This window comes from Diplotaxodon limnothrissa, linkage group LG1 (assembly GCF_057381915.1).
Source record: "Diplotaxodon limnothrissa isolate DT_005_m linkage group LG1, D_limnothrissa_male_GT1.1, whole genome shotgun sequence".
Lineage (NCBI taxonomy): Eukaryota > Metazoa > Chordata > Actinopteri > Cichliformes > Cichlidae > Diplotaxodon > Diplotaxodon limnothrissa.
In genome coordinates, this window is record NC_140596.1 from 24,515,945 (window position 1) to 24,537,386 (window position 21,442).

Consider the following 21,442-nt stretch of genomic DNA (forward strand, 5'->3'; position numbering starts at 1 on the left):
AACATAAGTTATTTAAAATCTAAGAAATGCCTGGTTAATCAAGCATCTTCAGGGCATTTATTAGTCTTAATTTAAAAAAAAAAATCCACAGTCAAATACATTTCTGGTCCTTCACTTATAAACACACTAATGTAAAATCATCTGACTATACACCCGATCCACTGACGCAACAAAAAGATACATTTCATATAAAGACCAGAAGAGGGGGCCATAGTCAACTTGCCCGAATAAGGTTCAGGTCTTAACTGTAGTGTACATTAAAAGAAGATCAGATGCTAAATAAGTAGACAAAGGTTTAACTTCCTGTTTACTTCAGGTGCACTGACCAACTGAAAAATATTAAAGAGAAATCAGTATTGGATGGATGGGCTTTGCAGAGGCTGCTATAAGGGTAATGAAGGATAGGGATATCATAATACATGAAATGTGGGATAATATCATTGTAGATACATATACAAACATTTCAATCAACCACAGATTTGCTAAATGTACCATGTTTCCACCCCACAGACTCATCAAGTCTAATATTTAGAAAGGCATTAGGAAACACAGTGTTTAGGTCGAGGCACCCTGTGATTTTTTTTTGTAATATAGGAGGGTCAGTACCTGAGAAGCAGTGTCTAGGCTAATGACATTGGTCTCAACCACGCCATCTACTGATGTTTGCTTTAAAATTAATCTCACTGATGTACTTTTAAGATTTGTGTTACCTGAAGTGTTGGACGTGTGCAAAATTAAGATACGGATTACCTTATCATTGCTTGATATAACCTCCTCCAGGCTCACAGTGTAGACCTAACACACATCTATAAGGAAAACTTTTTAAGCTCTGCTGAAAATTATGTCCCTGTTATTGTGTCAAACCAACTGGACTGGACTGGTTATTTTTTCCCCATTTTAAGTGTTGTGGACTAATGTAGTGAATGTAATCTGCACTTACTCCATAAATGCTGACAGCAAATGCAGCATGGCAATAGTGGCTAAAAGTCATCTGTAAAAGTAAGATGTGTAAGATTAGCCAAGACAAGGACAAGGAGACTTTCATGAGCGCATGTATAATTAAAAAATTAAATGTCAGGCTTGCTCAAAGGTAGAAGGTAAAAGCTGTGAGAAAGAACAATGAAGTCATGGTTGGACTGCAGGTTAGGGTTTGTTGCTGGTCCGCTGGTTTCTTCATTTCATGATCACATTTATTACCACAGACTTCAGCGGCATGACATAAGCAGACTGTACAAAAGCTGACCTTGTTTTACTGGACTTCATTCACAGTGAAAGACAAAGCGTGCTCAAAAGTCAACACATATACTGGAGCCAGAGTAGGTGCACAGCTGGGGAGAAGTCAGGCTTTCTTTTTGTAGCCTTTCAGGGGAAGTTGTCCTTCAAAATGCTTTAGAAAAACATGTAGATGAAGGGTTTTACAAAGCACACCGTCAAATGTGACCAGGGTTTTCTACTTAAGTGTTTATGTATCAGCAGCAGCAGCCAGGACGGCTGCTGAACAAAGCCACGGAGCCTCATTCACAGCTGAAGTGTTGTGATGAGAAGTCAAAAGCGTGCGGTGAGCCGAAGGTGGCTGTCTCACTGGAGTGGAAATACTGTTCTGAAGGCAGAGCTGTTTCCATTAGAGTCAGCTGCTGGTAGCATGGCTTTCTCTTAGTCTTCCTGATTGTCTGCCAGCACTCATGCAAGCTCAGGTCGTGGCTCCACCTCGCCACGCGATGCCGTGCGTGCCCGAATGTAATCGCTGGCCTGAGTCACCCCCTGACACCCAGTGCCACGGCGCCACTTCCGCACTGCCAAGAAGGTGTTTATTCCGTACACGACAGTCACCAGGAAGCCAAAAATCTGCACACAGGTGGAAACGGGAAGCAGAACCATTTACGTGTCAACAAATGTCAAAGCTACGTGATTACAGCTCAATAAGCTGATGAGGTTGTCTGATATATCAAAACTTCTACAAGTGCATAAATTAGTGTAATTAAACACATATACAGAACTGTGCAGTGGTAGGAAATTTAGCAGCCTGGTCAGTAAGAAACAAAATCTATGGACATCATCAGTCAGTGATGCTGCAGTAAAGTAAGGCACAAAAATAGCATCCATATCTACACACGTTTATGCTTCCTTTGTTATAGATCTAGGCAGGATGCCACTGGATGAAGTTCAAAGAGTCAGTACTCACCACTGCTGCTATTTCAGCTCCAGTGTTGTGATTGATGCAAGCAAGCACGAGAGATGACAAGAAGAAAAACAGGGTGCTGGCACCTGTGTTAACGAGGTCCTACAGGAAGACAAAAACAAAGATCACAGCTCTGAATTAGTGATGTTATATAAGACTGGGATCACCTGTGATTTAAATCAACAACAATGAAATGTTGAACACAGGATGTTTTCAGTACCTGGCAGTTTTGGGCAATACTAAAATAACATATGAAGTAAATGTATATTTTGATAAAGTACATTTTAACATGGTATGTTCCCCATTGTTTGAATTTATTTGAATGCATTCACGTGTGGTCTACGGCTCCACAGGTCCTCTTTGGTTTTCTCTGTTACGAACTTTGAATTCTTGTTGTTTTTTAGCGTTCTGTTGGTTCTCAGGTTTTCATTGCTGTTTATTTTTGAGTACTAGTTCCTTGTTTCAGTTTATAAGTATTTTCATGAGTATTCTGCATTAGTCTAAGGAGCTTGGAAAGAAAAGCGTCGGGACTTCTTTAAGTTTCCTTGAAGACGTTTCACCTCTTATCCGAGAAGCTTCTTCAGTTCTAAGAGCAACTGGTGGAGAGTCCCAGATTTTAAGTCCCCAAGAGGGACAACGGACCCCTTGATGATCCTCTACCTAATCACATGAGCCAAGGTGTGAAAACGGGTGTAGTGCACAATCAGCCAGGGTTTCGGGTGAACCCATTGTGAAGCCTAGCTCCACCCTATCATGTGATTTCCTGAGGTCAGATGGCCCAGGATGTGAGTGGGCGTTAAGGCATCTGGGAAGGGATCTCAAAACTGGATTATAGATGACAGACAGTTGGTGTCATAAACCCCCGCCTCTGTTCAAAGATGGCCGCTCACAGTGGACATAAATGGCTTCTTTCACTCCTCTTTCAAACCATCTGTCTTCTCTGTCCAAAATGTGAACATTAGCATCCTCAAAAGAGTGACCTTTGTCCTTAAGATGCAGATGGACCGCCGAGTCTTGTCCCTTCAAGGTGGCTCTTCTATGTTGTGCCATATGTTTATGAAGTGGCTGTTTGGTCTCTCCACTCTTCACTGAATTTCCCGGAGGAACCCACCCGAGGGATTAATAAAGTTTCATCTAATCTATCTAATCTAATTTAAGTCTGAGCATTTCCCGCTACACTGTACATCATACACTAAGTTGTTAAGTTTGTGTTTAGGAGTTTTATCTTTGAGATGAACCAGGTTTTGTCTGAGTGTGTGGCTGGGCCTAAAGTACACTGGGATGTCATGCTTGGAGAACTCGCCCGAGTTTCAAGCTCCTTAGACTACGATGACCTGGATGACTGAGAACCTTCACAGACATATTCTGCATTAGTTTTTTGTTCTGTTAATCCTTCCCTTGTGGCCCTTTATGTCAAGTCGGTCATCTCTGTGTAGTTACTTCCCGGTTTTTTTTGGTAGTCTTTTGTAACCTGTGCTTTTACATTGAGTTCTACTTCCCTTGTCTCATCATCCTGATTTGTTCCTCCTGTGTTTCCCATCTATTTTCCCCTCACTGACAGATGACAGGCTCAGTTCTACAAATTTGACACAGAGAGGCACAAGGGCAAGACTAATAAAAGAATAGACTATACAAAATAAACCTGAAACAGAATAATCATGAAAATAACCAGAAACTAAAAGAAAAGAATTAGGACTCAAGATATTTAGAAACATGGAAAACAAGAATAAACAACAATGAACAACCTGCGAACCAACAGAACGTTAAATAATAACAAGAATTCAAAGTTCGTGACAGAAAACCATTGATCCAAAACTCCCTTGTTTTTCCAAGAGTAGTTGATGATTCATTTGGAGTTATTCTTTGGTGCTCCTTGTCTTCTTGTTTGTTTTTTAACCTCCTGTTGGGAAGAATTGTACGGTCGTGGTAAAAAGAAAGTACACCCCCTATCAGTTCTAAGGTTTTACATATCAGGACATATTTCTTTCTTTCCATGTCTTGAATACAACCTGAGCTGAATGACAGCACATGACACACTACATCATCATGTCATTACTTATTTAGCAGAAACCAAGCCATGATTCAGTAGCTTGTAGAAGCAGTTTTAGCAGCAATAACTTGAAGTAATCATTTTCTGCATGACTTCATCAGTCTCTCACATCGTTGTGGAAGAATTCTGGCCTGCTCTCCTTTGCTTCATTTCATTGAGGTTTGTGGGCATTTGTTTATGCGACGGCTCTCTTATGGTCCAGCCACAGCATTTGAGTCTTGACTTTTTTTTTGCAATTTCTCTGAGAATGGCACAGTCTGACTTTGGGATGAATTTGCCTGGATGTCCACTTCTGGGAAGACCATCGGCTGTCTTACCTGTTACCACTTGTGAATAATCTTTGTCATTGTGAATGATGGACTTTAAATTTGTTGGATTATTTGGCCTTTCCAGATTGCTGGGCAGCTTCTCTGAGATCATTGCTGATCTCTTTCCCCCTGAACGCTCCAGGCCAGCAAACTGCCAAAACCACTGCTTTTATAGACCCTCTTAATCCCCATGGAAAGGGTGTGCCTAGTTTTGTTTAGTTTTGTTTTAGTTTGTTTACATGCTGCTTCTGCATTTGGCTCAGTTTTTTTGTTTAATAAATAATGACTCAGTGTAATCTTGATAGATAAAACCTTAGAATTAAAATCTAAGGTGTTCTGTCTTTCACCATAATTGTACCTGCTATTTATTTCTACACAACATCATTAGGATACTTGTTATTTTGGCTATTTCTAGACTTGGTAATAAGAAGGCAGAATTCCTGAACTTCCCTCTTGACATCCTTCCTCTTAGACCAACCTTGGGTTATAATAACAAATAAAAAATATCCACTCCTGGTGTTTTAACATAAAACTTCAATTTAATCTACTTAAAGCACTCACGGCAACAAATATCCTACAGCTGCCTCTTGCTTTTACATTTAAATAACTTTTAAAACAACAAAAATACATTTTAAATCACAGCACAACATGTTTGTTACCCCAAAGCACACCACTGAAATAACAAACTAATGTAATGTGAGCTCAAGATAAAACTGAGCTGTCTGAAAGCTGCTGCCAGTGATGTGCATTAGTTAAACCCCACAAGACTAATTAAAAAAAAACTGGCACAATGTAGCCTCCTATTAGTCTAAGGACTGAGCACATTGTGGCTGATGTTGTATACTGAACAAACAGAGCTTGTTTGCACTCTTCTAACCAGCCAGACTGCATCCTGGTGCTCCATATCCAAAAACCACAGGAGAGCAAAGAAGCCAACAGCACATATTTTTTTAAAAGCCACCTAGCACCTCATTCATTCAATTCAAACAAACACTCAGTTCACACATGTAACTAACTCCATCCCCCACGTTTTTACACATAGGAAGTAATGTGAAAGAGACAGTTGCTTTTCAAGTACCGCTCTCCTGTTCTTGGCACGCCAAACTGTGGGGAGGGGGTTAATATTGAAGGGCTCAGCGTGGCTGGGGCACGGCCCTGGTGATCAGAGGCGTGATTATAATCATTGCAGACATGGTCTCTCATATGACACGCATGGACCATACAATAGCAAAGTCAAAAAGGCTAGCTGGTCGCAGACTTACACATATGTGCATGCACATACCTCAGCAGGGCATAAAAAGTGAGATAATGTGCCACTGATCTCGTGGTTTAATCAGTAACATAAATACAGAACCATATCTCTACATGTTAACTGGGAAAGTCAATGAACACCACAGTTATGATCTTAACCTTCGACCGTAATCTTAAACCCACTTCAAAGGTGCACACTCAGCGTACTGCAAACACTGCTCGCATTACTCATGCACTCCCATCCAGCTTGTCAAACTGGTTAAACGAGACACAGCCAACCAGATATTCCTGTTCCATTGTGCTCTTTCATGTGCACAAACGATTTTGCGCGTTTTCATGATGCCACTTCAATCCCACAGTCAGTTCAGTTGTTTCTCAACCTCTCTGCTTTACCTTCGCCCAAAAGTCACAGATCACACATGTGATTATATTCTTTCCTGAATTTTACCATATAGGTCCAATAGAAAAATGTGCATGTAAACAACTAGCATGGAATTTCACAGCCTATGAAAATTTTAAAGTCTCCATCTCGAAAGTTGCGCTCTATCTGACCAGCAATAATGGTAATTGCCTGAATGCAAACATTTTACCAGGAAAGGAAAAGAATAAAGTGGGATTCTAAGTGACTGTTGTCTCTACAGTGCTGTTTGGAAATGCTGTTTAACAGCTTACTGTAGTGGAACAACTCAGCATCCAGTTGTGGGCTTCCACCCTGAACTACTTACTTTATTCATGTATTAACTGTGATGAGATACTCTCTGTTCTCAGAACAAAACAACCAGAAAATACTGGCAGGGCAATCGAACGGCCGCTCTCCCTCCAACGAGAGAATAACAACACTATTATCTGTCTCTCCCTTTGTGTCTTTAGTTTTGCCTCATTTCTGTCCCAGAATCCCCCTAGCATGACCCACAGCTATTTGGCTGTGAATGAGGAAAACAATGGACCGAATTATCTGCCTTCAAAAACTAAATCCTCGAGTTTAATTTAATCACCTAAAGTTACAGAGTAGCTTTACAAAAGAGTCCTAGGACTGCATTCATTTCCATTTGGAAGAAGGGGAATAGGGTCAAGGCCTGTGTTTCCCCCTCTGTGCTGCCAAAGTCATCACAGAGGGGGAAGTGGAGGAGATGGGATCGTATAGCACGTAATTGTTAGATTAAGAACCCTTCTACTGAGAGTTTGTAGTTGGGAAACAGAAAAGTCAGCAGAAGGTTTAACAGTTGGTTAATACTGTGAAATGCTCACTCGTGGTAAAATTCCCAGGGGACCAATGTGACCGGAGCAGCTTTGACTACGATAGACATAAACAGCGTGTGGCTGAGCCCACACCGTGGAGTGCGTCCAAGGAACGTGGGCTCGTCAGCTAAGCAGTTTGGAGTGAGAGCAAACACTGTTAAATCTGCAAAGTAACACGTTCGGTAAACCTTTGTTTGCAACATTTTGCTAACCAAAAAAGTCCTTCAGATTTGACAAATTCACCTTTATTCTTTTGCATAACAGCATAAAGTCCAGCAACACCAGTGTGCCAAACCACAGGCCATCAAACTCCAACCTCTTTGTGTGAACCCAATGCCAACTCCTGAGCTCAGGCTTAAGCACACAAACACACAGTGTACATGCTAATTAAACATTTCATTATTTAACCATTAATCTCCTAAATGGAAAAATAATAACCAGGCAGAAGTGACAGGAGAAACGCCAGCGGGCTTAAGACGAAAAAGAACCGGCAGTCTTGAAAAGAGCAAACAGAAGGATTTTGGATTACATGGACAGTAATGGTTACAGGTATCTGGTAAAAGTTCCTAAATCAGCACTCTTAAATTAGCCCTGGCCTCTATGGGACTGTAAAACGCTTTCGTTCGGTGTTACTCTGCCAAAAGCAGACGCCAAAGGCACACCCTCTCTTCATGTTTGAGGTGGAATACTGTACTAAGGATACCGTAGAGCAATCTGATAGCTGTGGTTAGATCTGAACATCTGGCTTAGCATCCACATCTTTACTACAGTATGTACTGTAAGCTGGAAGTATGGTCAAAGAAGTTTCTTCTACACGTGTCTGTAAAAGACACTTGGCTGCAGATTAGAACTCACCACCAACTGCTTGTCAGGCAAACAGTGAGAGGCAGCCAGTATCTCCTGGAGAATACCCACCAGCTCATTTTCTTACAGCTGACAGTGCACATCCTGGTAGCAACATGGAAACTGTAATGACTTTGTGCTAGATTTTATTCTAGTGCTAAATACAGAACAATATCCAACAAACAGAAGTTCAAGTAAAGCTTGTTTCAATTTCTTACTTTAGAAAGAAACTAAGTTTAAATGCTTTGTTTAAATAATAAGCTTAAATCTCCTTGCATAAATGCTAAAACAGAACAATCATCAAGAAGATTAAAAAAAAAAGTAAATCCGTTGGGCATCTTTCTTTGGCTTTAGACAACAATTCTGATGGCAAAAGAACTAAACGGGACAGGCAAAAAAAAGAAGAAGATAAAAAAAAGGCAAAAAAGGAAAATCACTGCCTGGCTAATATTAGCTAACCTGGCCAATATTAGCTAACCTGGCTGATATTAGCTAACCTGGCCAATATTAGCTAACCTGGCTAATATTAGCTAACCTGGCTGATATTAGCTAACCTTCCTGATATCAGCTATTGGTAGAGCCTGACTGATGTAAGGTTTTTTAAACTGATATTGATGGCAGACAGCCACCATGCGTTTGTGTATTTTTATTATTATGCATGTTTATTTTCAGTCAAGCAAAAAAATGTGATTTATCAGCTGATATTTTTTTCTCTTAGGAAACAAAACAGAAACAGATTTCACTAATATTTGCTATGTGTATCTATTTGTGAGTCCTTACTAAGATTACACAAGAATCCTGTTTAAAAACGAATCTTGTTTTAATAGTATGATTTGCTCTGTATAGTTTTTATTATCATTTATTGGTTGAGCAGGCTGAGTAAATCAGCTGATACCCACTATTTACCAATATACTGGAATGTGCATTTCTAAATAACATTTCTAATTAAAAAAGTAGAGATGGGAGAAACACCCTCCAACAATGGTGTGAGTGTTACTGTTGTTGTAGTTTGTCCACCAGAGGGAACTCAGCAAGTCATGTTTGGATTACCAGAAACACAACAACCGTCTGATCCTAGCATCTAAACCAGTAATCCACGACTTGTCGTTATAATAAAACAGGATCATTTTTAACCCACACTGCCATATCATTGTAGTAAAGACTGCACTTAACAACTTTTAAGAAATGTTTGTGTTCTGTGTCTGAAAGAAAGAAATATCAGCTGCTATATCAGACTTTTAAAAACAAATATCAGTATCGGTGAATCATATATCTGTCAGGTTCTAGTGAAAGTAAACATAATAACAAGAGACACATCAAGCCATGCCAGCCTCGCTGTATTTTACTGCTGCTTAACAGCTAAACTGAGTTAAATGCTAACAAGCCTCTTAAAATGATAACAGCTCCTTAAATAGAGCTAAAAAAAAAAAAAAAAACGTACAGGGAGTCTTTACTGCTGCTAATGTAGATAAAATTAATAACTGTACTGGTCACTGGTCTCAAGAAGAGTAAAAACCCAAAGCTTATAAATTTAATGCCATGTAAACCTTTACCTGGACCACTGCATTATTATCATAAGGTGAGCATATCGATAGATTTACACATGCAGCTAAGCATTAAATTATAAGCCAGACTGTCGCTAAATATGACGAGAATAATGCAAAATTACTGCTGTGTAAACCAGTAAGGTTTCAGAGGGCAAATTTAAACCCTACTCTTCTAAAATGTCATGTTGCCTGATTTTAAATTGATTTTTTTCAGGATTAACTTCTATATTTGGGAAGGCCTGAAAATGCACAAGCCTCAGGGGAGTCTTCAGGAGTACGATGACCTCTGATGCTGAGGAGTGTTTTGACTCTGCTATCAGCCACAAGGACATGACAACCGATTGTAGATAGTGAACAGACATAACATCTTTCCATATCTGGAGAGTAAGGGGGTTCATGTGTGAGATTAGAACTTTAAAACCGGATGCCGATGCCGGCTGTAATGCGTGCATGAAGATGAAATTTCATAGTGAATTTATCTAAATGCTGTACTATTCATCTGTATCTCCTGAGGAATTATCTCTCCTCAACGGCAATCCAAGTATCATCATAAACTGCATTAACATTAGTCATCCTGTTCTTTATTTAGAGGTTCAGCAGTACATTAGTGTACATGAGCTATGTTAACACTCTGTAGTGTGGACGTACCGTGAGGCTCCAGTTTACGTGGGGCACCTTGGTGTGGATGTTGAGGCAGAAGATCAGGAGGAGGACTCCTGTCACCACAAGAGCACTGCAGCTGACAAACTCAAAGAAGTAGACCCCTCCACAGGGGGAACACATCATGATAGTTTCTATGCAGATGAAGCCGATGAGTGAAAGGACCTGAAGTGAGAGGGAAGACGACAGGAGAGACAAGAGTTAAAATAAGATACAAATAAGATACACTTTGTTTATTCCACAGGTTGGGAACAGCTTATCTCAATAAAATAAATACAATATCACAAAATCAAATAGCCTGGAAAGATAAAGAATGGAAAAACTTAACAGAAAACTGAAAAAGTGCAGTGTTCAAATGAGCTTAATAAGAGACATCTAACAGAGAAATGCAGGTATCGTGGTGTGAGATGGTAAAGATTTTCTGTATATGTCCTTGTGGCAGCAAAGCTGAACCAGATGTTAGAGGAGGTCTTTAGCTGGTGCAGAGGGTGGTCAGGGTCTATCAACATCCGTTCACCACAGCCACAGTCATGCTGATGACCTCTGCATTGTTAACTGGGGAATCCAAATACTGTATTGATTCAAACTGGATCCAAACAAGAACTGTAACGATGGGAGAAAATTCCCCCGACAAGCGATATGGACACAATCCCAAAGCTAGAAGTTCAGTATTCAGGCCATAGACAAACTCCTTTACAGTACTGCACAGGACTACGCCGTCTTTACTTACCGGTATAACTGGTACACTGATTGCACATTTTATCTTGTTATGTGCAGCAAGGAGGTGCTTTGGTTAGCATTGTCACCTTATTGCAAGAAAGCTTCTAATTCAAAGCACAGCTGGGGTTTATGTGTAATTTGCAAGTTCTTTACCAAAATACCAGCATTTATATGTTAAGACTTCACTTTATAATCCATCGTTTCTGCACGCCAAAGACAACTGCTGGTTCTAAATTTGGCTATGGATGACAGGTAGATAAAGTGCTCATATATGATAAAGCACTGCACAAATTTATGTTTAAATGTAGTCTCAAGCACTTTGAGTGCTACTATATCACATTTACCACTCTGAAAAAAATCCTGCAGCCAGGTACAGTCACACTGTCCAGGAAGCATGAGTGTGGTGCTAATAGTGCAGGGATATATTGAGTATATTATGCCAACAACAGGTTAGATAATTCACTGGCTGATTAGTGAATCATCTCTAAAAACTAAAAACTAGGTCAGCATGAGCAGTCTGCATTCATTATCCTAGAATGGAGTTCATTATTCAGTCTCTTTTCTGAATAACTGTGGGATCCGTCAGACCTTTGACAAAATATGTCTGACCTTCATTTCTGAAGCTTGGACAAATCTGACAATGAGTCTTACCAGCGACGCCAGTTAACAAATGATACGCCAGCACATTAAATACAAAGTATATAAAAACTTAAAATATATACATGCCTAGTCAGTATATTGAATATAAGCATAAAGAATACTGTAAGTTATTTCTGTAAGATTATGGGATTGAAATGTCAAACTTTCCAGTTCATAAAGCGATTGTCCTATGAATAGACCAGAGTCTGTGATCCCATGAGTTCTGCTCCTGGCAGTTTGTGAAGATGCCCGCTTCCAGCCAACAGCCATCAACAAACCACAGTATGGGAAGAATTCTGCTACTTAGGTGTTCTTCTGCCATCTAGACCCCGACAAAACCACACACAGATTGCCAACTGCCTAGGAGCAGTCCAAAACCAAGAGGCATAGCAAAACCATGAAAATGCAACATAATACCGACCTGAAGTAGCTAAGAATCAGTTTTCTAATTTTATGCAAACTGCAAAGGCCAGTTTTGCATGAGCAGACGTGAAGGATGTGATAAGAGACTCCAGTTTTCCTTTCTCTTTCATTTACAAATGTTACCCCTGAAAGTCTACGCAATGTTAGTGAAACTTCACTCAAGGTCATTTAATGCAAAACAACAGCAATCACATATCAGACATATGCAATTTACAGATCGAACACAATCTGTTTGACTAATAATTCACACACAGTCATCTCATCCACGCTCAACAAAATGCACTCAAAAAAAAACAAAACTTTGCCAAGGAACAGCTTCCCACTCCTCAGTGTTACTTGGAAGATATCCTTTGAGCTGATAAAACATCAGCTTGCAAGCATCAACCCAGCAGCAAAGCGCAGCGGCATAGCTGAGTATCGTTAGTTGGTGCTGCTTTACTGCCTCTTGGCCTGGATGGTTTTCCACCATTGAAGCAAAAATGAATTTTGATGTATTGAGATATAATAAGAGCCATCGCCTACTGTTTGCATCTGTGTTTTAGCAAACAAGACCTATTCAAAAAAAGATCTAAGAAGCACAATGGCTTGCAGGATCTGTGCTTCATTTACTGTATGCGGGTTGGTTGTGAATCACAAAGCCCATATTTGAACATGGAAAAATAAATACTAACTTTCGTGCTAAACAGTTTCTGTTAAGATGATTTCGGATTATTGTAATATTCCATGCAGGAATGGCTTTTTGTCCAAGTTGTTAAAACATTAAACAAGGAGCTGCGCTCAAGTAGCAAAGCTTGAAAGGTAAGATCATTTTTTGCTTTTCAAAGAAAGTTACTGAAGAAACTGGGTCAAGTTTGAGGCAGGTATTTTTTTTATTTCACTACTTGTCATTACTAACAAATCTATGCAGTTTAAGCGCAAACAGCATTCCCTTTTCTTTGGCTCTGGCTTATTTTAGCTACTCAACTGTCTCTGTGTCTTCTGTTGCAAAAGAAAAATGATCACTTTAACAGCAGATATTTGTCCTTTAACTACATTTTACATTAAAACAAAACATTTATCAAAATAACATCATGTACAGTAGTTTATACGAGTATTGAGCTAACTCGTATTTATTTTTCTTCCAAGGAGCCAGGCACTTGGGATTTCCATTTTTGGAGGAATTTTGTTGTTGTTGTTTGTTTGTTTACCTACTCCAGCTGATGAACCAGTGCTGTGTCTGCACATAACAGACCACTTAGCAAAGAACCTATTTTAAATTGTATTTTTAGCCACCTTTGTGATAGCCTGTCAATTTGGTATCTCTCAGCATCTCAGTATGATGTGGAGTGTATCAGTATCCGTATTAGTATCTGAACGTTACATCCTTAGGAAACACACAACAGAAAAAATCCAACAGAGACCTGACACGCGACCTGAGAGATGCCCCTGTCCCGGTCTGGGAAAGGATGAGTGTCAAAAAGCCATTCTTAAAGAAGGGACGCAGGTAGGAAAGGCTGAGGAAAGCCAAATCAAACAGGATCTGACCTGAACATCCGGTCTTATAAAGTGACGAGTGCGAGTGCACGGGTCAGAAAAGGGGTACAACAGTGAGTGTCTGCAGCCATCTGTAAGACACAGTGGAGGCTCTATCGTGGTTTGGGGTTGGATTTTAGATCTTTAAAAAGATCTAAAAGATCTTTAAAAACTTTTAAAAGATCTTTAAAAACTGATGGACGAATGAACGCAGAAAAGCACCATCAGATTTTCATTCACCATGCAATATCATCTTGAAAATGTCTCATTGGGAATGGCCTAATTTTCCAGCTTGACAGTGAACAAACACACTCATCTAATGCAGTAAAAATATATCAGGATACAATAAAGGTGGTCATACCAAATATTGACTTTCAAGCTCATTAGAATTGCACCAACTCTTTTTCTCCTTATATACCTGTACTTCCACGTATGTTTTCACGTGCTTCTAGAAATCACTGCATCTATTTCCCATTTTGCTGGCAAAATATAAAAGAAGGAGGGATTGCTCAAGACTTTTGCAAAGTACTGTAATCTCTGAGTCACAATTGCAGCTTCACAGTGTTGTGCGGGTCACATGAATAGCTTATTAAATCCCACAACATTTAATAAATTTACCCACATTGTGCTTGTGCTGGCACACCCAGTCAGTTCAGGCACATTAATTTAAACAGCCATCCATTTTATTTTAACTGCTTATCCATCGCAGGGTCACAGGGAGTCTACTCCAGTATCCTGCTAATGCAAAGACCATTTAAACTTTAGAACCGTCATCTAACCTGACATGCACGGCGCTTGTAGCACAAAGCTAGAGCTTAGCTAACTTGTGGGACTAATTAAGTAAGGTCCATGGTAAATATGTGCATGTAGGATACTGAGCATTCAAAGAACTTCATTCATTTAGACAGCATTTTATTCTCGACTATCCCACACCAAGTGCAATATGGGGTCAATTCGGATTCAGTATCTTCCCCCATGTGGGCTGGAGGAGCAGAGGGTCAAACTACCGAACACGCGATTAGCGGACAATCTACCCTCCCTTCTGACACAGCCAGTTTCTTGGACTCTCGATTGTAGATAAGTGTTGGTTAATCAGTGAGATGAAGCTGAAATAAAAGAACTATCTCTACCACTACACTCCTACACCTTGTTGGCCACCCATCCATCCATCCATCCATCCATCCATCCATCCATCCTCTTAACTGCTTATCTAATTCAGTGTCACGGGCCGGCCTGGTGGGTGGGTGTTATGTTACAAAGAAGCAAAGAATAAACTTCTAAATGCTCAAACATGTATGTTTCTACACTAGCATAACTAACAAAGAGCAAGTCTAGCAGATTTTATCTCAGAAAACGATCATTTATTCAACCCTGTTTATCCTGTTCAGTGAGCAGAGCTGTTGGATGACTGGCACTGGTAAAGCATAAGGGGAAAACCCTCCACAGTTTGTCAAACTCCAGTCTGATCATTTAAATCTCTGTCTGTGACATTACCTCACAGGAAACCGAAAGGAAGAGAAAATAAGTCGACTGGGCAGACTATCGTTAGGACAACAGTTGAATTGTGTGCAGTTGCCGAAGCCTCATTAGAGTGTGTAGCTGGATAGCAGCCTGTCTTTGACTGAAATACAACTGAAAGGGTCACACCCAAACAGGAATGAAGTGCACTGCACTGGGAGATGATGTAATGTCTCTCAAAGAAAGCATATTACTTCCTCCATGCCCCTGTGTAGCAGGTGTCAGGCAGTCACAGGGGAGGAGGCGGAGAATTGCAAGCACCACACTGGATAATTTTGTAAGTATTGATTATACGTCAACCTTCTCTCTTGTTCAGTCTATTCATCACGCATCGTATGTGCAGGAACAAATGTGTCAGCTTTCTTTCCCTTCTTTCTCCTACATGCAAACAAGTCCTTATCTCAGGGATTTAGCACATTATTAGTTGCCTTAAGGACATCTTGGATGCCGATCCCCTTCTTATACGCCATCTGTTGTGAACAGATAATTAAAGGAGGAGAATGGGAGGCTTTATTGTTGAAACTTTGCAACACTATGTGCAGGACTTCCACACTGTACTACTTCATGCAAAAAAAACACCTTAAAAACGACCCAAAAGATTGAATGTGCTTTAGCAGGAGCTCACAGTCGGGTATGAGATGGAAAATTTACCCTGAATGCTGGTTAAATTTCACCCCAGAGGAAAAGTGTGTTGCTGCACATATGCAACAGCATACATGTCTCCCCTCGTGCCTGCACAACATTCCTGTTGTCTTTATGCCATCCTGCAAGATCCAAATAAGTCGTGTTTCAACCACACGAGAGTAAAGCACATGGCGTCTCTCTCGGTTAAGCGTGTGCTGACATTTGGGAGCATATGGTAACTTCATTACACAAGATTTGGAGAAAGAACACCTCTCCTTAATATTTAACCTCCACTTGTTAGAATATTACTTTAAAAAAAGGGCAGGATACACACCATAACAGAAAAGCTGTTATTTATCATGAAGGCATGAGCCCTGCTGGGAAACAGTGTGATTGATAGGTGTACTATATGGCCCAACAAGGTATCAAATTCCTGTCACTATGTCGACGTGCATGATGTGAATATCAGCTGGACTTTGTTGACCCGGTCACAAAGAGACAAAGACAAACCTGCTGTCAGGATGGGCGCACCTCGATCAGGTTACCTGCCACTGAGAGTTTGTACTGCTCAGTGCAGGGCCAACAGCAGCAGCATCACATGTATCAATTCACCCAAGATATGACAGGTGACTGGCCCCCTTAAAGCTTTGGCAAATGCATATTTGTGAAAAAAAGGACGTATGAAAAAAGGAAGGTTTGAGGGGATTAAACCCAACTACTTTAGTGTCTTTCAGCCATTTATTCAACTGTTTAACACAGAATTCAGTCAAACAAATTTATAAAACAGGATTCCACTTATAAAGCCCTTTAGGTTGATTGGACATAACAGATAAAGGCTGCCGTCAGCAAATCTATTCTTACTTGCCAATAAACAGATGGCAGATAACGAATAAATACCTAGTCGATACAGACGTCCCAACCATAAACTGGAGCATCGAGTGTACTGCTGACAGTAGACTGCTGCCATTTGCTACATGATTCCCTTTTGCAGTGCATCTCCTCCACATTGTTTTGCTTGTTTTTCCAGCTCTGAAAGATCATCACTGCTCCTTGGCTGGCACAGAGTGAAACAATTAGAGGAGAGAGCAGTAAAAATGAAAGCCATTAATGCTTGGCAGGATGCCTTTAAAGGCCTCTTCTCTCAAGGCCTCCTCTAAGGCACTGAATATAAACTTGGATGACTTTGACTGGTCCTCTCCTTGTTCACAGAGGAGAAATGTGGCTATCTGAAACTGCAAAAGTACTCCCACGCTTCTGAAGTCTAAAGTACAAACTGAAGATTATTAATAGATATGAGATGACGCTTGTTCTCTTGTACCCACAATGCCTGTAATACAGATTCTACTTCAAATACCTCAACTGATTTTTTTAATGAGTTATTTATGCGCTATTCATGACTTGGCCTATTTTGGGGTATCACAACTAAGTACTTTTTCTGGAATAGAGCAAAATGAGACTTTGAAGTATCACAGATATTTTTGTAAACAAATCTAGAATTATTTTTAGGGCAAAGTCTTTGCACAGATGCTTGTGTTTAGACAAAACTTAAGACATAAGGAGTTTGGCTTAAATTGTTAAATGAGAAAGAAACTGCTATTCAGGTAATCTACAGGCACACCTCCCAAAAAACATACATAGCATTTTTCACTTTGCAGGAGCAGAATCATATATATATATATATATATATATATATATATATATATATATATATATATATATATATATATATATATATATATATATATATATATATATATATATATATATATATATATATATATATATATATATATATATATATATATATATATATATATATACATATATGCAATTACATTAAAACCACAAAACCAAGCACCTGGATGTTTGCACAGGTGGAGAATGTAATTTTATGGTGTCTTATGTCTGGGCAGAGGATGTGGCTCTGTGGCTAAAAGTAAAAAAAACCAAAAGAAATTAATTAACCAGCAAAGTCTAAGGCAATACTCAAACATTTCCGGTTTGCTATGAAATGCGTGAAGATTATAAATCTAATACTTTTAAGTTACCGCCTGCTCCAAACTTCTCCCACGCTGATGACAGAAGGATTCCTAGCCTTCCTTCCCACATACAGGTAAACATCACAGGTGTGCAACAGACTGTGAGCTTCTCTCAGACCACTGGGACACTCAGCCACCCACAAGCTAAAAAAAAAACAACCTTAAAACTTTTTCTGCATAAGTTTTTAAAGTATTGCAGAGAAACTGCCTCCCACATACATTGTTCTCCTCCGTGTTGTTGGGGATACACTCCAACATGTGTATGAGTGTAGCCCCGTAGTGAATTTTTCTTGGCAGAGGAAGAAGAGAAATGGTCCCAGTTTGATAGATGTTTCCTCCTCTGGTGAGTTATCAGATCTTTGGGACCCTTTCATTGTGCTTTGTTGTTGCCTCTTATCCCAGTTCAGACATCTGGTTTGGGTGAACTGATTCAAAAATTCCATCAGAAATGTGTTTTCCACTGACTACAGCGTGAAAAGAAATGGTGATAACACTTTTTATCCTCAACAGCAACTGAATGGGTAACACATACAGGTTTTCCCAGGTGCCTCACTGAGTACAGCCGTATTTGCACACGTGTTTAAGTGGTCTGGAGCAGCAAACAGCCACACAGTGAAAAAATGGAACTACTTGCAAATATGCAAGTGGTAACTAAAAGTTATCAAGACGTTCAAGGAGTGCAAGTGGCAAATGGCAGACATTATTAAACACTATAAATCCCTCTGGAATAGTACCCTATTATGTAGGAGCCATTATCCATTCAAAAACAAGCTCGCCTCTATACATTCACTAGTCATGGGGTGGGCATACTGTTGAAGTGACCTCTAGTAGGGATGCAGTGAAGGTTAAGCCAGGACCGGTGTGGCTAACTTTAGAATGAAACCTCGGGGTTATTATTGCACATAAATAATAAGTAAGGTATTAATGCTTAGCATACAGCGAGTTTAACTATAGCTGCACTTTATCGTGTTTTGCCCCCTGGAAGTTGAGTTTTCCTCCACATGTTAGTTGCTGATCAGTAGAAGTTATGCACCAACGGTGCGTCACAGCTTGGCCACTTACAGGAAGGCTGGACATCTCTGAGTATTACTGCAACGATGTCGCCATGCTTTGACTTACCACTTCAACCACCTTTAAAATCCCCAAGTATGACTTGAGGTACTCCATGTCGCACACTATCCCCCCAAAAACGTTCCGCGAATGGACGGGCTCGGTGGTGGGCTGGTAGGGACTGCTGGCCCCGGAGATCATGGAAGTGTTGGAGGCCTCGCCGTCAAAGCCCTCCGTCTCCTCGGTGGTCCTCATGATTTCTGGAGAAGCTGAACTCTTTTTTTTTTTTTAAGAGAGAGAGAGACAAATGGAAACCGACGCTGCCAGTCCTCCTGGATCTACCTCACTGCGCGGCTTATGTGACAGAGAGCACACTTTGTTCCACGCAAGCTGGGAGCAGATGGGGAAAACAAACCGGACAGTCCACTTCTCGTAGCCACCCCGAGGTGAAACCGCAACGGTAGTTGCTCTTTAACATCGCGTGCAGGACTGGTATAGGATCAGTGCAGCCACCCCCTCCACCTCCAGGCGGTTCCTCCCGGTTCCAGTGTTGCGCCTCTCTAAAACAGCCGCACTTAGAACTATGTTAGGTGGGTCACTTGTTCGAGTCCTTGTGCCACTCACTTTACCACGGACGACTCCGGTTAGTTCGGCAGATCGGGGGGAAATGCCTGCCGTGCTGTGAGACCGAAAAACATTCACCCATTGTGGCCCAGAAGAAGCGAGAGAGATCCGCGCTGTCTCCTGTTGTAAACTTAATTATGCAGCCTCCACAGCAGCAGCAGCAGCAGCAGCGCGCAGTACGGCTGCGTACGGACGCCGCTGTCCCTCGCTGTGGATGGAAAGCAGGCTTGTCTCCGCCCTCCTGAAAACTGCACATTCTTCAGAGTAGGCTCTGCGCCCGGTTTAAGTGCTCCCAAACAGCCTGCAAAACGAATCCAGCCGGAACCACGCCGACAGTACCGAGCCCTTCTCACACACTCACATTCGTCGGTGTGACCGTGCAGCATTTGAACACCAGCCAGGCCTGGTGACACGATTTCTATTTTCCCAAGGGGATTACAGTGTATGGCTGCTTGTCTTTATATGGAGTTTAAAACCCACTGAATATCACCATCATGATCCACATAGCTTTTTTTTCCTCTTACGTTTTATATGTGAACATGTCTAATACAAAATACAGACATATTTCAAATTACATGTTGCCAATTCTCTGCGTATAAAGCAGGTTGGTTTCACCGAGTTATTAAAGAAGTCAATGCAGGTTAGAAATCGTACCATATATGTAAAGTTAGTCTAACTTCAACAAATGAAAGGATAGGCCTAATTTTTTTTCAGGGGCATAAGCTGTGCTGTAGAGCCCCCCCCGTACTTTACTGCTCTCTCGTGGCGCTAAGCAGCATTAAAGGTTGCCTAGGTAATTGCAGAAGTCCAAAGATGCTGGAAATAACATTTGGAATAAAACATAAAAAACCCCGACACTATGCATGTGACTGGTGTAATACATTGAATTACAACTACAGTATAAATGTGTTGTAACCCTGAACATGGTGAGAAGTTATCACAATGTTTTAGAGATAAATGAAGCACTTCAAAAAAAAAAAGAGCGAAATAAAATCTGAAATATTGATTAATTTTTGTCCCCTTATTGTCGAGGATCAAGAAAGAAAAATTTCCAATGCCAAAAAAATAAATAAATAAAAAAAACCACATTCTTATAATATAGGGTTAGGATTAGGGGTATGTAGATCTCACAGGTTGATGTGTGTGACTTAAAGTTGTAACCGTTGCTTTCTCATCACACACAACTCTAATCAAATGTTGTACAAACACACACACACACACACACACACACACACGGAAGCCAACAAAAGTTTGGATTCTTGGTTTTATTGAAGCCAGGGGTCTGATAAACATTTTCCTTATCTTTGTCGGCATAATAAGCTAGAATCCGCATGGCAGCTTGAAGGCTACAGAATTTGTGTTACAGACATACAATCAAGCTTCTGAATTATCCCAGGGCACAAAAGTGCAGCCAGCCATGTGCTTACAATGTTTTGATATCCTGAATACAAAAGGACTGGAAGCAGAAGCTCATAGTCTCGTATAGATGTAGACTGTCGATAGTGGTCGAAGGCAATTCAGTTAGGATGAGAAGAGGAAGTTGCTTTCCACTGAATTTGTGTACCAGAAGAAAACAAAAATCCATCTTGGGAGCAAAAAGTAATCCAAGTCCAACTTTCAAGCACAAGCAGCAAGAGAGCACTTCATTCCACTCAGCTAAATGCCAAATTTAACAAGTGTGGCCATATTGTTGACAAATTACAGTTCAAACTTCTTTTAAACATAAGTGTGATATGACGAATCTCTGTATTCTGAAACAAAATGAAAAATCATGACCAAAAATGCCAAATGTGCAAACAAATGGGGGTTTATCCGTAGTTTAGCTACAGTGAAAGCTGTACTGGCAGCAATTGTTAGAGGATTTGTATTAGTTACAATATTGCCAGCAGAAATGTGTTATTCCATAGTTAACCACAAGGGGCCCATTTAACAACCAAATTTAGCAAAATGGCAATTTCTCTGTTAACATCTTGTTTCATTCTGAAATGAGGCAAGGCAAAAAGAAAAAGATGCACTCTGCATCTGCAGCTGTAGCAACAGTGTCCAAAGAAAAGTGCTTATTCCAAAATGCGGCCATGCTGCTCCTGGCTGTTCCGAAATTGTGCTTCATCCACGTCGGCAACGGGCCCTCGAGTGCACGTTTCCCCCCAACCAGTCACAAAAACAAAGCAAAGTAAAAACAATAAGAGCTTCATTTTGTTCAAAGTAAACCCAGA

At 40.4% G+C, this 21,442-nt stretch overlaps 1 protein-coding gene across 1 annotated transcript; it reads right to left on the reverse strand.

Moving 5' to 3' along the window:
• Positions 1 to 58: 58 nt before the first annotated feature.
• Positions 59 to 19,427, reverse strand: cmtm4 (CKLF-like MARVEL transmembrane domain containing 4). Its single transcript, XM_085355612.1, has 4 exons — positions 18,672 to 19,427; positions 10,066 to 10,242; positions 2,183 to 2,281; positions 59 to 1,845 (listed from the first exon to the last, which is right to left on the reverse strand). Exons 1-4 carry the CDS (start codon positions 18,855 to 18,857, stop codon positions 1,681 to 1,683), a joined length of 627 nt encoding a protein of 208 aa, XP_085211738.1. The 5' UTR covers positions 18,858 to 19,427; the 3' UTR covers positions 59 to 1,680.
• Between the last annotated feature and the right edge of the window lie 2,015 nt (positions 19,428 to 21,442).